Source organism: Phascolarctos cinereus, unplaced genomic scaffold, assembly GCF_003287225.1.
Source record: "Phascolarctos cinereus isolate Bilbo 61053 unplaced genomic scaffold, phaCin_HiC Scaffold_5;HRSCAF=322, whole genome shotgun sequence".
Lineage (NCBI taxonomy): Eukaryota > Metazoa > Chordata > Mammalia > Diprotodontia > Phascolarctidae > Phascolarctos > Phascolarctos cinereus.
The window spans coordinates 30783985-30797369 of NW_027555958.1; the positions used below are offsets into that span (position 1 = coordinate 30783985).

The following is a 13385-nucleotide window of genomic DNA, read 5'->3' on the forward strand; positions in this document are numbered from 1 at the left end:
CAAAGGCTTTCTTCTCGTTTCTCTCCTCCTTTCCTCCTCCTGATAGGAGAGTGGGCTTTCAGGGGCATAGGGGCAAGCTTAGAATAGCAGAGAGGGAAAAGAGAGTCCTTGGAGTATCTTTTAAAAAACCCATTTAGACAGAAGAGAAGAAAGACCGAGAGACGCCCAGATAAGCAGCAGAGCTCGGAGTGCTGCAGGTTGACCGTGTAGATTTAGAAAGAAAAGTAGCCGGGCACAAGATCTGTAGCTCAGTGGACAGTCACCAGGCCTATTGAAAGGCCTGCTCCATTTGCTGTGTAAGTTTTTAGGATGAAAAGAAAGTCAGTTTACCAGCACAGGTTAATCAGAGGGCCTGGCCTGGTTTGGCCTGATTAGTCAGCATTCTGGTTAAGGAGTTCAGCTAATTGCTCTGTTCACCTCAGGCCTCTCCCCTTCTCTCCTGCCTCCTTCTATTTCTGGGCCTTGTTGACTGTGATCTTGGGAGGTGACAGTCCCCGGCTGGGATTGCATCACTGGTGTGGCCAGCACCTCCAGCTCCATTGTACCGTAAACTGTGACCAGGTGTGTCCACACAGGGATCGATCGGGCGACTGAGACAAAGAATATAAATGAAGGCCACGAGGTGGGAACTTCCTTCCCCTCTATAAAAAGGGGGGGAGCGGTTTGCAAATGGAAATTCTGCCACAAAGCACAAGGTGCTCATTTTAGTTGTGTCACAGTTGTGATGTGCGGGGAGGGAAGAGAGGTGTGGCAGAGCTGAAAAAATCATCAGGAGTATGGCGCCAGTTCTGAAAGTCAGCCGGCCGTGGACTTGGAAGAGTACACGGGCCCTTTGATAAACTACTTTCTCTTTGAAGAATGTGGGCTCCAGGGGAGAACCCCCCCCCTTCCCCCTGCCCCTGCTTCTCCCCCCTCCCCTCCTCTTCCAACCCCATCCCTCCCCTACCTTTTCACCTGCAAGGCAGCTGGGCCTTTGCTTTCTGCATTTGTTGAGTCGGGTTGGAGCAGTAATGGCCAGAATTCCCCAAAGTCCATCCAGAGCCTGACCTTGCAGCGGCTGATCTGGGCATTACTTTGGGGTGGGTCACTGACCTTGGTGTGTGACCCATCCTGCACTGATAGAGTTGAAGGCTGTGAGATAAGGGCCTTTTTGACTTAGGTATTTGCCCAGGGTTGATCTTGTCTCTTTGACCTCTGTTGGTCTGGATTAATCCAGGCCTGGGCTGAACTGAGCTGGCCTGCTTTCTCCTGTTGGTGTTGTGACCTGGGGAGGTGGGGGGCAGGGATGTCCTGTCTGGTGCTGGTGTCCAAGGACTCTGGCAGAGCTGGGGTTGAGAAACCTGTTAGGTTGGGTACTGTACATGTTCAAGGTAGTTCCTGGGGTTCTAGGCCAAACTTGCTGCCCTGGGCCTGTGATAAAGTGAATTTCACCTTTGGGAGGGCAAGGTTCCAACAGTGACACCTGAGGAGTGTTGGGATTAGAGGATGGCCTGGGGCCGGTCCAGATGCCCCAAGCTGCCCTGAAGCACCGAATGAAGGCTCTGGAGGCCAGCCAGAACGGCAGTGGCCTCAGGTAGGCAGCCAGAGCATGAGAAGAAATGAAGAAAGCGTTTGTTAGGCCCTTCTCCTGTGCGAAGCTCCGAGCTAAGCGTTGGGAATATGAGAACAGGAAGACATCTCTGCTCTTAGGAAAGCTCCTGTTCCAACATCCATGGAAGGTGTCAGCTGGAAAAGTCCTGTGGTCAGAGAAGGGGGCAGGACCTCTTCTTGAATGTCAGCTCCACAGATAAAGTCATAACAGTTCCTGATCTTGAACCACTTTGCTAGTGCTGAGGAGCCCGGTGGCACGAAGCTTCCTTTCTGGGTCTTCGTTCCTGTGGTTACAACATCTGCAGGATCAGGTGCCAGGCTGCATGTCAGGCTCAGGGCTCTTCTGTCGGGTCTCAGCGTCAGGGTCCTGGACCCTCCGCATGAGGGTGTGAGGGGAGAGAGATGGTAGTCAACGTGCCGCCTCCTGTGTCCACCTCAGGGTGCCTGGTGGTTTCAGCAAGGCTGGCCCAGCCTATCTGCCCTGGGGGTGGCAGGTGGTGGGGATGGGTGGTCCCTTCTCCACAGGATTTGCAGTGAGGAATGAGTGCCTCACTGAGCACTTCATTGCCATCATGGTGTTTGGGGGTTTTCTCCTTTCAATCTGGCAGAGAACCTCACCAACAGCTCCAGCCAGGCACCAGATGAAGAGCAGGAGGAGGCAAGCTGGATGAATGGCTGGCTCAGCTGTAAGGCCCAGGACGAGATGCTGAACCTGGCTTTTACCGTGGGCTCCTTCCTGCTTAGCGCCATCACTCTGCCCCTGGGCATCGTCATGGACAAATACGGCCCTCGCAAGTTGCGTTTGCTTGGCAGGTTAGTACCAAGGACCTTGAAATGGAGACCATCTGGCAATCCCAAGCCAGTTATCTGGCTGTGGGGCCGACCCTCCTTGCCCTGGACTTCAGTGTCCAGCTTTGTGAGACCTGCTGGGAAAACCCAGAGTGGGCACTGGGAGGCCCCTGGTAAATCCCATTCCTCAGAGCGGGGAGGGTTGTGCCCTGCCCCATGGGCTGTCTCAGTCAGTTGGTCACCAGGTACTTGGTTGAGCCCTTGTGATGCGTGTCCAGCCATGGGCACGCTGATACCTGTCCTCAAGGGACAAGGAGTTTGCCCCAGGGCCAAGGTCAGAGGACCAGGGTTCGAACCCCACCTCTCCTACCTATGTGACCATGGACAAGTTCCCTTCACTCTTGGGCCTCTGTTTCCTTATCTGTAAGACAAGGGAAGGGGGAGAGGGCTGGACCACATGATCTTTAGGGTCTTTGCTAGTTCTCTATCAATATCTCCCAAGTCTAGTAGGCTTCCAGGCCAGGTTTATCAAACAGTCTCTACCTAAAGGAGGAGCCTTCTTGAATATTTCCTTTGAAAGTGTTTGTCGTAAAGGACAGTGGGGGCTGTGTATCCAGTGAAATTGAGAAGGGCTAAAGCTAGAAATCCCTCAATAAAAGGATTTGTTCTGTAAAACTTGGACTCTGGACTCAGTCACAAGGCCACCCTTGAGGACCTAGAGGGCCACGTGTGGCTTCGAGGTCACAGGTTCCCCACCCCCGGAGCTTCTGGAGTGATCACTGAAATGTGAATAATGCTGTTAGTGTGGTGTTAAAATGTAACACATTCGTTTAGAAAACCCTAAAACCCTCCTTTTTGTGCCGTGTATATTGAGAGGTTCATGTTTGCTGATGATTAAGTTTATGATTAAAAAAAAGAAAATGAACAAAATTTAATGCTTGAAGGTTTGCAAACACTTTTTACGTATATTAGCTGACTGATGGTTATAATAGCTCAGATTTATACAGGGTGTCCCCAGAGTCAGAAGCTTGAAACCGGACCAAGACTTTTGGGACATGCTGTGTCTAGGAGGCGTTAGAGTTTATGAAGTTCCTCCCTCACAACAGTGCTATGGGGTATGAGAAACCACATTTGACAAATGAGAAAGCGGAGGACCGAGGGAGAGCAGTGAGCTTGCCTGGGGTCACCCCGCTGGTGGAAGCCAGAGGCAGACTTCAGGCTCTGGTCTCCTCTGGGCCGGGTATGGGCAGTCTTTCGGGCCCGCCGTCAGCTCACGTTGAGTGAGAGGGAGTGATGCGGTTTCAGTTTTCCGAGCCGGCGAGGGGTTTCCATCTCTGGTGCCTCTGATCCCGGTATGACGTTCAGCGGGTGGGGGGCCCGGGCTGTGATCTCCCATTGCCTCCATTCAGCGCCCCCTCGGCCCTGGCCCGGAGGGTCTTGGGGACAGCGGCTGAGGGCTCTTCCCGTTTGCTTTCAGTGCCTGCTTTTCTGTATCTTGCTTGACGATTGCCTATGGAGCGAGCAGCCCAAACTGTGAGTATTCGGGACGAGAGGGGGAGCCCGGGTGTGTCCCCCGGTGCAGGGAGGGGCGCTGAGGCCCGGGAAGGGCTCGGGGATCCAAGGGCGCACATAGCAGGGATTTCCCCCATTGATCGCTTCTGTCACGTCGCCGGCTGGACAGGAGAACAGGCCACCAACCCAGGAAAGCCCCAGGGAAGGTAGCAGAATGTGTGGAACTTAGCCTTAGCGGATTGCTCAAGCCCCGGCCAGCCCCGGGAGGCTGAGTGCAGAATGGTACCCCCCAGCTGCAGCAGGGACAGAGTTCTTCTAGCTCTCCAGGCCCGTCCTCCAGCAGGAATCCAGAGGCACCCTGAGGTCACGGGTCCTTCCTCCTCTCAACTCCACCTTGGGGGAGCTGATGCCTTTTAAAATCCTAAGCACCTCCCTTGTGCCAACCACTGTGCTGAAGAAACCAGGGCATAATGAAACAACCCCTGCCCTCAAGGAGCATATGTACTCCATGGGGAGAGATTCAATCAACAGGAATTTATTAAGTATGTGGCACTGTCCTAAGCGTGAGGATATAAAGCCAGGGCCTGCCCTCAAGGAGCTTCCATTCTAACCAGGGGAGACCACACACCACCTGTATGTATACAGATACTTCTCTACTGCAGAGAGCCCAACTCCAACGGGCTGGCTATGATGTTCAAATGCCAAATGTACGCTTGCCTAAGAGACTGTATATGCAGAACTCGCGTAGGGCAAGCGTTCACATGGTGGTCAGAAGAAGTGATACAAGGACTCTCTTAAGAACCTTGGAATTGATTGTGAGACGTGGGAGACACTGGCACGGGACTGCTCAGCATGGCGTGCCCTCATCAGAGAAGGTGCCGTGCTCTGTAAGCAAAGCAGAATTGAAATCACTTGAAAGAAACATGAGATATGGAGCAGCTAGGTGACTCAGGGGATAGAGCTCTGGCCTTGGAGTCAGGAGGTTCTGAGTTCAAATCTGGCCTCAGACACTTGACACTTACTAGCTATGTGACTCTGGGCAAGTCACTTAACCCGGATTGCCTCACCAAAAAGCAAAAAAACAACAACAGGAGATGCGCAAATTTAGAGAATCCACCCCAAGTGTTCACATGGACTGTGTGTGCCCGACCTGTGGTAGAGCCTTCCAAGCTCGTACTGGTCTGATCAGCCCCAGTCGGACGCACTGTACCTTGACTCTAACATGGTGATGTCATTTGGGTCCTCTTCCAGAATGAAGCACAACCACCAAGCAGTGTAGATGCCTACAAACTCAACACAGAGTAGCTTGAGGTGCCGGGAGAGCCCTTGTGTTCTTACCACACGAGGCTTGAAGTTTACAAGGGATTCTAAAGGTCCGAGGGAGGCAGGGCAGATTCTGAATTTCTCCAGAGCTTGGCTTAAAGTTTGGGGGCACATGTATTTCTGTTTGAGTCGAGTGGACGCAGCTTTCACTTCTGAGGCGTTGCTAAGGGGAGAAAGAGAGAGGAGGCCGTATTCTGGGGAGAGATCCTCTGTGTTCCCCTTTCCCAGGCTCCTCTCAATAAGACTGACTGCTTGAGTGTCAAAGAAGGAATGGAGAAAGGAGAGCCATCTGGGCCTCCTTCCCTCTCATAAATGTTCTCACTTTCTCCAACAGCCCTCTCTGTGCTCATCTTCATCTCCCTGGCTCTGAACGGCTTTGGAGGGATGTGCATGACCTTCACGTCGCTGACGGTAAGATAGCTTTTGTTTGTGTATCACCTTCCTTTCTGCCTGTTCCTCCTGCAACAAGCCTTCTCTTCTAACAGAAAAGTGAAGAGAAGGAGAGGGAGAAACGTTTCAGCAGGCCATCGGCTGGGCCTGCCCACGTCTGCCGAGAAAGGAGGGAGCTGGGTCCTTACGTCACCCAGCTTGCATTTGGGCTCGCATGGTTGCTGCAGTCAGGCGTGTCGCTTCCTGGTTCTTCTTGCTTCGCTCTGCATCAGCTCCCAGAAGCCTTCCGAAGCATCTCTGTGCTCACCCTCGTCATGCTTTGCCTTGGTAGCTTAGTGATATCCCATCACAGCTCTCTACCAGTTTGCTTCACCATTCATCTGTCGCTGGGCACCTGCTTTGTTTCCAGTTGTCGGGTACGCTCTTGGTGTCCGTGTCTCCGTGCTTTTTGGAAATGTTTTCCCCTGGTCAGTGCTCTCAATGGTCTTGCTGACAGGGCCTCATGAGAATGTGTTACGGTTAGACTCTGGACTGCCTCTGGACGCAGAGTTGGAAAGATCTGGGTTTGAGGCCTTCCACAAACACTTGCTGTGAGCCTTGGCAAATCACCCAACTTCTGGGGGCCTCAGTTTCCTCGTCTGTAAAATGGGGGTTGGATTTCCAGCCCTACGTCTGTCTATGACTTGTAAAGCAGACCAGCGGGAAGTTGGCATGGGGGCATCCCAGTGGCAAATCCAAGGGAGGAGTTTGTGTCTGATGAGAGGATGGAGTCTGTGATCCTCTGAACGAAGGGAGGTGGAGTGCAAAGAATGCTGGGTTTAGAGCCAAAGGACCTGGATTCGAATCCTGGTTCTGCCACTTGCTGACTGTGTGACGGTGGACAAGTCACTCCCCTTCTCTGGGCTTCAGTTTCCTCTTCTGAAGTCCCTGCCAGCTTGAAGCCAAGTTCCTTCCACTCAGACCTAGGGAGCTGGCTTGTCCTGGCTCAGGGGTTGTTAGAGATGTTCTTCAGCCTTTTAGCTGCATAGCATCAGAATAGAAAATCTTCTGTCTTCTCCTTTTTCCTTCTTATCTGTCTCTGACAACCATCACCATGATAGTCAGGATACCTGGCTGGCAGCAGAGCCTAAAAAAAGACCTTGGCTGGATCCTCCCCACACCCTACCCTTGCCTTGCCTCTTGTTATGAAATGAAGAGGGAAAGCTTGGGTAAGAGAGCACCTGTTTGCTTTTCAAGTTGGCACCACCTACCCTGGGGCAGCGAGGGCGGAGAGCAGCTTTCTGGATGCTGAGCCCGTCTTTTTCCTTCACAGGAACACCAGGGTATGGTGAAAGTGGGCTTCTGTTCCTGGAAAAGGCAGGTTTGAAAAACGAAGCCCAGGAGAAGATATGTGAAGAAAGAGGAAAAAGGAAGCAGGTCCATACAGTAGGGTGGGCAGAGAAGACTTTTCTGGTTCAACAGTTTAGGCAACTCTAGGATCCAGAAAGTGATGAGGATAATGAGATGATGTAGACAGAGAACTGAAGGTTCTCTTTATTTCTATTTATTTATTTATTTATTTATTTTTGGTTTTAGGCAATTGGGGTTAAGTAATTTGCCCAGAGTCACACAGCTAGTAAGTGTCAAGTCTTTGGTCTGAGGCTGGATTTGAACTTGGGTCCTCCTGACTTCAGGGCCGGTGCTCTATCCATTGCACCACCTAGCTGCCCCGGTTCTCTTTATTTTTAAAGTATCTATCAATACCTTGCATTTTTATATCACCTTCCTTTCTGAATATATCCTTCTCTTCTCCCTTACTCACAAAGAACGAAAGAAAAAAAGGGGAAGGGAACAGTTGAACAAAACAAATACATTAGCTAAGTGTGTGTATGCACTGTTCCACATCCATAGGCCCCCACCTCTGCAAAGAAAGGGAAGAAGGTGCATTTTGTCCTTAGAGAGTTCTTTTGGGATATGGCTTTATTCTCCTGGAAGGGGTATATCCTGGGGCAGTTGGACAGCTGTACTCTTGCTCATGCAGGGGGTCAAAAGCCAGTGGGAGGCTAGGAAACAATTGAGGGAAGGGGGCCAGGAGGAAGGAGGAAGTAAGGAGTTGGCTTGAACCACGGGTGGGGAGCCTGTGGCCTTGAGGCCCACATGTAGTAGAAGAAATCCCCTTAATAAAAGGATTTGTTCTGTAAAACTTGGGCTCAAAGGGCCGCACTTGAGGCCCTAGTGGGCCACAGGTCCGTCGTCCCCCCCCCACCTGGTGCCTTAAACCTATTCAAACGGGAATGCCCTTTGGTCCTAACTACCCTGGTTTAGTTCACCTGCTTTCTAGAAGGGCAAGAACCGTGTCTGCAAGCCGGCTCAAAGCCCTGTGCACACGTGTTCATTCCCCTCCTAGCACCTCCAGGCGCTAGCAGAGCCTAGTGTAAAAGTGAGCCCGGTCGCTTTGGACCTGCCCGCACCTTGTCCCTCCCTGGGCCTCCCCTTCTGCCCCCTTCATCTTCCCAGGCTTCCCGCAGGCTTCTGGGCCCCCGCTGATGGGGAACCATTGCTTAGCTGCCCCAGGCCATGACCCCCTTTGGAGAATAAAGGGAACCCCTCGGGCCCTTTAAAGACTCAAGGCTGCTTGTCCTCTCATTAAATACTTAGAGGGGTATTAGCATCTCATTAACAGTTCACTTGTAGGCTTGAAGCCAGAATCCGGGGCCAAAACTAGGAAAATCCCTATCTCTCACTCCGTGTCAGTAGAGCTAGGAGCTCTAAGCTTCCCCTGGCTGCGCAGCTCCAGGTATTCCCAGGCCTCCCCCGTCCCTTACCACTACTCCATCTGTTTACTTCTTCCTAAAGCTAAAGGATTCCTTCCCTACTTTTTTTTTTTTTTGGTGAGGCTGTTGGGGTTAAGTGACTTGCCCAGAGTCACACAGCTAGTGAGTGTTATGTGTCTGAGACTGGATTTGAACTCAGGTCCTCCTGACTCCAGGGCTTGTGTTCTATCCACTGCGCCACCTAGCTGCCCCCGAATTCCTTCCTAAACCTATAGAAAGGGGCTCGTTGGGCCCTGGTCTTAGCTTCAGGCTTGGATGGAGCTGGGCCTTAACAGTCAGAGTGCTGGATTCTAGAGCCTGAAGGGACCTCAGGAGGTCATGGGATCCAGCCCCCTGCCTCCTGATAAGCGAAGCCTTCCTGACTCCCATTCTTTTGTTATAACTCATGCTGTGATATGAGTTGGGATGTGTCATTACTGCCTTTCTGCTATAAAGAGAAGAAATGGTCTCTGCCTCTGAGGAGCTCACACACCTGGAAATGTTCAGCACTAAAGCAGAAGGAGGCTTTCTGGTCACCAGTTGTAGCTTCTCTTAGCACCAGGGAACTAGAGGAGTGGCACAGTGGGGCAAGCCTGGGGCCACAGAACATGGGTTCAAATCTTGCTTCTCTGGGAGAGCTTGGACAAGTGAGTTAACTTCACTGGGACTCAGTTTCCTCTTCTGTAAATGTAGGGAGGTGAAGGAGGTGGCCTGTGAGGCTCTTCCAGCTGGGAATCATCTTAACATGGCTATGGGGTTTGTGGGAATGAAAGGGTTAAGGCAGGACCATGGAAGCTTGGGTCCTCAGAGCACCCTAATATCTGGTCTGCCTCCATGTGTCTTGTTTTCTCTCAGAGGTAAAAGTCAAGAGTCGTGCTGACCCCTCAGCTATGCCAGCAGGGAAGCAGCGGGTGAGGAAAGAGGCTGTGATGATGCCATCCCCATGTCTGTGTCTAGCAAGTCTAAGCTGCTGTTCCCTTTGGGTGGTCCAGAGGAAGTGATGCTAATGAGCCCCCATGAGGAGGTTCCATTTCTGGGAGTCTTTCTCCTTCTGTGTTTGGAAAGACACATGGGGCAAGGGAGAATAGGGGGTGTAGTGACATGGGGAAGCCAGTGGTTACTCTTCCTGACCCAGCTCTGGCAAGTCAATGGCTCCCTCTAGCTTTTTCTGGGAATCTATGCCCATAGTATTGGCAAGTCTGCTGATGACCTCAGGCAAGGTTTGTAGTGGAGATGTGCCTTGCAGATGAGGCTGTCTGCCTTTCTGAGTTGGTCCTGAAAGGGGAATTGAGGTCAGGGCCCTAAGGGTGGGGTCAGGGGTGTTGGGCAGAGCTCTTGAGCTGCCTGAGGCTTCTGCTGAGCCGGGAAAAACTGCTGGGGCCGAAGAAAGCAGAAATGCAGGAATAGGCTACCATAGACCCTAGGGTAGAAGGAGAGCGACAGTCTCTGGGTCTGCACTGTTTCCAGGATGATTCCTGCATTCCTCTGACCCTCCACCTCAGCCAGGATGGGCAGCCCCTGCATGGGAACACCTCTGAGTGTTGGGGGATTTCTGGTCCCTGGCAGGTTTGGCCTTCCCTGGCCTACCATGTGAATGAAGGTGAGTTGAGGATGTTTCAGAATGACACAGGCGGTCGCTCCATTGTCCTGGAAGGCGCCCCTGGTCTTCAGCATCATTTCTCTCCAGCATTCCCAGGAGCTCTGGCTGCATGTCTAGACCTTGCAGCCAGTGTATTGAGCTCAGTCCCCCAGGTGCATCAGAGGCTGTCCAGACAGGGGAGCATAGGATCCTAGGTCCTCGGGCCATCTGGTCTGACCCCTTCGTTTTACAGAGGAGAAAACTGAGGCCACACAAGGCAGTAAGCACAATATGTAGGATTTGAACCAAGCCCTCTGACTCCAGAGCCTGTGCTTTGCCCCTTTGGCCTCCAGCAAGGGGCCATGGCCAGGCTCTGTTTGGGCCCCATCAGGAGTCCCTCCCCAGAGCACCTGGCTGCCATAGCCTCCTTTTTTTTTTGGCTAGGCAATGGGCTTAAGTGACTTGCCCAGGGTCACACAGCTAGTAAGTGTTATGTGTCTAAGGCTGGATTTGAACTCAGGTCTTCCTGAGTCCAGGGCCGGTGCCCTATCCACTGCACCATCTAGCTGCCTCTGATAGCCTCTTTTAAATCACTGAGCTGCCCCATATCCTTTCCTTTCCACCTGGGAAGTGAACTTTGGTTTGTTTGGTTAATTCCTTCCATTTATACAATTTAGCCTTCACTGAGTTCATCGATTAGCGTGCAAACACGGCTGAGTCGGTCTGGCTAGCCCCATGCAGTCTGGAGCCTCTGTTGCTTAGAGATGGAAGCTGATGAAGCCAACATTTGAAAAACCTCTTTTCTGCCCCATTACTCTGGCCTTTGTCAATGTGGGTGGAACAGGGAGTTCTGAGATGAAAACCTTCCAGGGGGGCAGAAAAGGTCTGAAGAGCTGCCCAGTTTCTTAGTGAAAAAAGTTTGACTTCGAACTCGGGTAAGAATGGCAGAAGATGAGCAGAGCGGGCTCTCCGCTAACAATCCTAGGGCGTGTCCAATAGAAGGGCAGGGCCCTCAAAGCAGGGCTTCTGAACCCAGGGGCTGAGAGCTTGGTGGAATGTTATAACAGGTGTATTTCAGCCCTGTTGCTTCCTTTGGAATCTTCGAGGCTTACTCTCTGCATTTCAGCACGAGGTTCTGAGAAGAGGTCCACAGGCTCCCCTGGCCTGCTACCCCCTGGCCCTACAGGATTCCCAGCCCAAGGGGCATCCCAGAGGGTGGATCCCCTGCTCTGGGCTGCTCCAGGGCTGCTGGGCCCCTCTCTTCCACCAGAGCAGCCTCAGGGGCCTTTCTGTCCAACATGCAAAGAAAGGCACAAATTAGTGGAGATGAGCAAAACATTGGTAGTTCAGGCATCCTGAGACTCTGAAGTGGAGTGTCAAGCCCTGGGAAATGAGGAGGAGGGGGAGGCCGTGAACTAGTATTCCTTCTTGGCAGCTGAGCGGTGTGATCAGTCATTTCAGTCCTGTCTAAACCTTTGTGACCCCATCTGGGCGTTTCTTGGTGGAGATACTGGAGCAGTTTGCCATTTCCTTCTCCAGCTCATTTTACAAACGAGGAAACTGAGGCACACAGTGCCTTACCCAGGGTCACCCAGCTAGTACGTGTCTGAGGCCAGATTTGAACTCGGGTCTTCCTGGCTCCAGGCCTGGTGCTCTATCCACTGAGCCACCTAGCTGCCCCAGTGGCAGCCGAGTAGGAATCTGGTGTGTGGATGTCTGAGCAGTGAGCAGCAGAGCCCAGGTCTCAGCCCACATGCTCTCTCCTGGTCGCTGCCGCCCCTGCTGTTTCCCCGGAGCCACACTTGGACCCTTGGGCCTCGGTTCCGCCTCTCTGGTACCAAAAGAAGCGTGATATTGGCCTCCTGAGGCCCACATTGTCAGGCTCTGCCAAAGCGCCTGACTCACGGGGTGATTACTATCAGAACTGTGCTCTTGGGGCCGTCTCTACTGCAGGCCTGGGGCCTTATCTCCCTCACGCCCTTCCCAGTCCTCTCCAAATGGTGGTTGTCAGGCAGGCCAGAGGATGACCATGGGTCTTCTTTGTGAGATGTGGCTCTTGGCGCAGAAGTTCCCAGCTGTGGGGGTTGTAATAGTAGGGCTTGGTTGGGCTTGCTTGTCTACACTGACACCTGGAACCCCGCCTATGCAGGGCACACACACAAAGCCTAGGTGTGCTAGTCACTGCAGGTGACACAGCCTCCCTCCCTGGGCTTGGCTGCCTTTTCTGTGTCAAAGGAGCCCCAGGCTCCTGGATCCCCCTCAGAGCTCTGGAGCCAGAAGGACCTTGGGGTGCCCAGACGGGGCCACAGGAGGCAGAGCTGGGCTTGGCATTCTACTGCTTGAGGCTCTGCTCATGTGCAGAGGGACCTGGGCTGGTACCCTCCATTCAGTCCAGTTGGATATAGCAAGCCTGTGTCCCAGACATAAAATGCAACAGGTGGAGCCTTCCAAGTCACAAGTGACACTGCTGTTGCAGCTGCTGCTGCTGCTACTACTACCAGTGCTACTGCTGCTACTACTACCACTGCTACTGCTGCTACTACTACCACTGCTACTGCTGCCGCTACTACCACTGCTATTGCTGCTACTACTACCACTGCTACTGCTGCTACTACTACCACTGCTACTGCTGCCGCTACTACCACTGCTATTGCTGCTGCTACTACCACTGCTACTGCTGCTACTACTACCACTGCTACTGCTGCCGCTACTACCACTGCTATTGCTGCTGCTACTACCACTGCTACTGCTGCTGCTACTACCACTGCTACTACTACCACTGCTACTGCTGCCGCTACTACCACTGCTATTGCTGCTGCTACTACCACTGCTACTGCTGCTACTACTACCACTGCTACTGCTGCCGCTACTACCACTGCTATTGCTGCTGCTACTACCACTGCTACTGCTGCTGCTACTACCACTGCTACTACTACCACTGCTACTGCTGCTGCTACTACCACTGCTATTGCTGCTGCTACTACCACTGCTACTGCTGCTGCTCCTACTACCTAGCGTGACACTTGCTATGTGCCCAGCACTGTGCTAAGCGCTGTACAAATATTGTCCTATTTTATCCTCAACAGCCCTGGGAGGTAGGGCCTATCACGATCCCCATTTACACCTAAGGAAAGGGAATCAAACGGCTTAAGTGATTTACCCAAAGGCTCAGAGGCACCAAGTGTCTGAGGCAGGATTTGCACTTAGGTTTTTCTGTCCAGCAGTTAGGGCTGGTGCTCTCTGCGCTCTGGTGCTCCCTAGCTACCAGGCCCCTGGCTTCAAGGAGTGTCCTGGGAGGAAAACAACACTGAACACAGAAATAAATACACATTTCTACACAGTGCACTGGGGGAAGGAGGGACTGGAAGGAAGTCTTCCCCACTGGGGGTATCAGGAAAGGCTTCCTGGAA

General features: G+C 52.6%; 1 protein-coding gene across 6 annotated transcripts in view; it reads left to right on the forward strand.

Moving 5' to 3' along the window:
* SLC43A2 (solute carrier family 43 member 2) overlaps positions 1-13385 on the forward strand; it is a 63966-nt gene that overhangs the window by 15183 nt on the left and 35398 nt on the right. For all 6 annotated transcript variants that reach the window (XM_078154765.1, XM_021007023.2, XM_021007021.2 and 3 more), the window contains 3 exons: positions 2199-2403; positions 3857-3912; positions 5549-5625. In XM_078154765.1, the coding sequence (XP_078010891.1) occupies positions 2199-2403; positions 3857-3912; positions 5549-5625 (338 nt within the window). The remainder of the gene's footprint in view (positions 1-2198; positions 2404-3856; positions 3913-5548; positions 5626-13385) is intronic.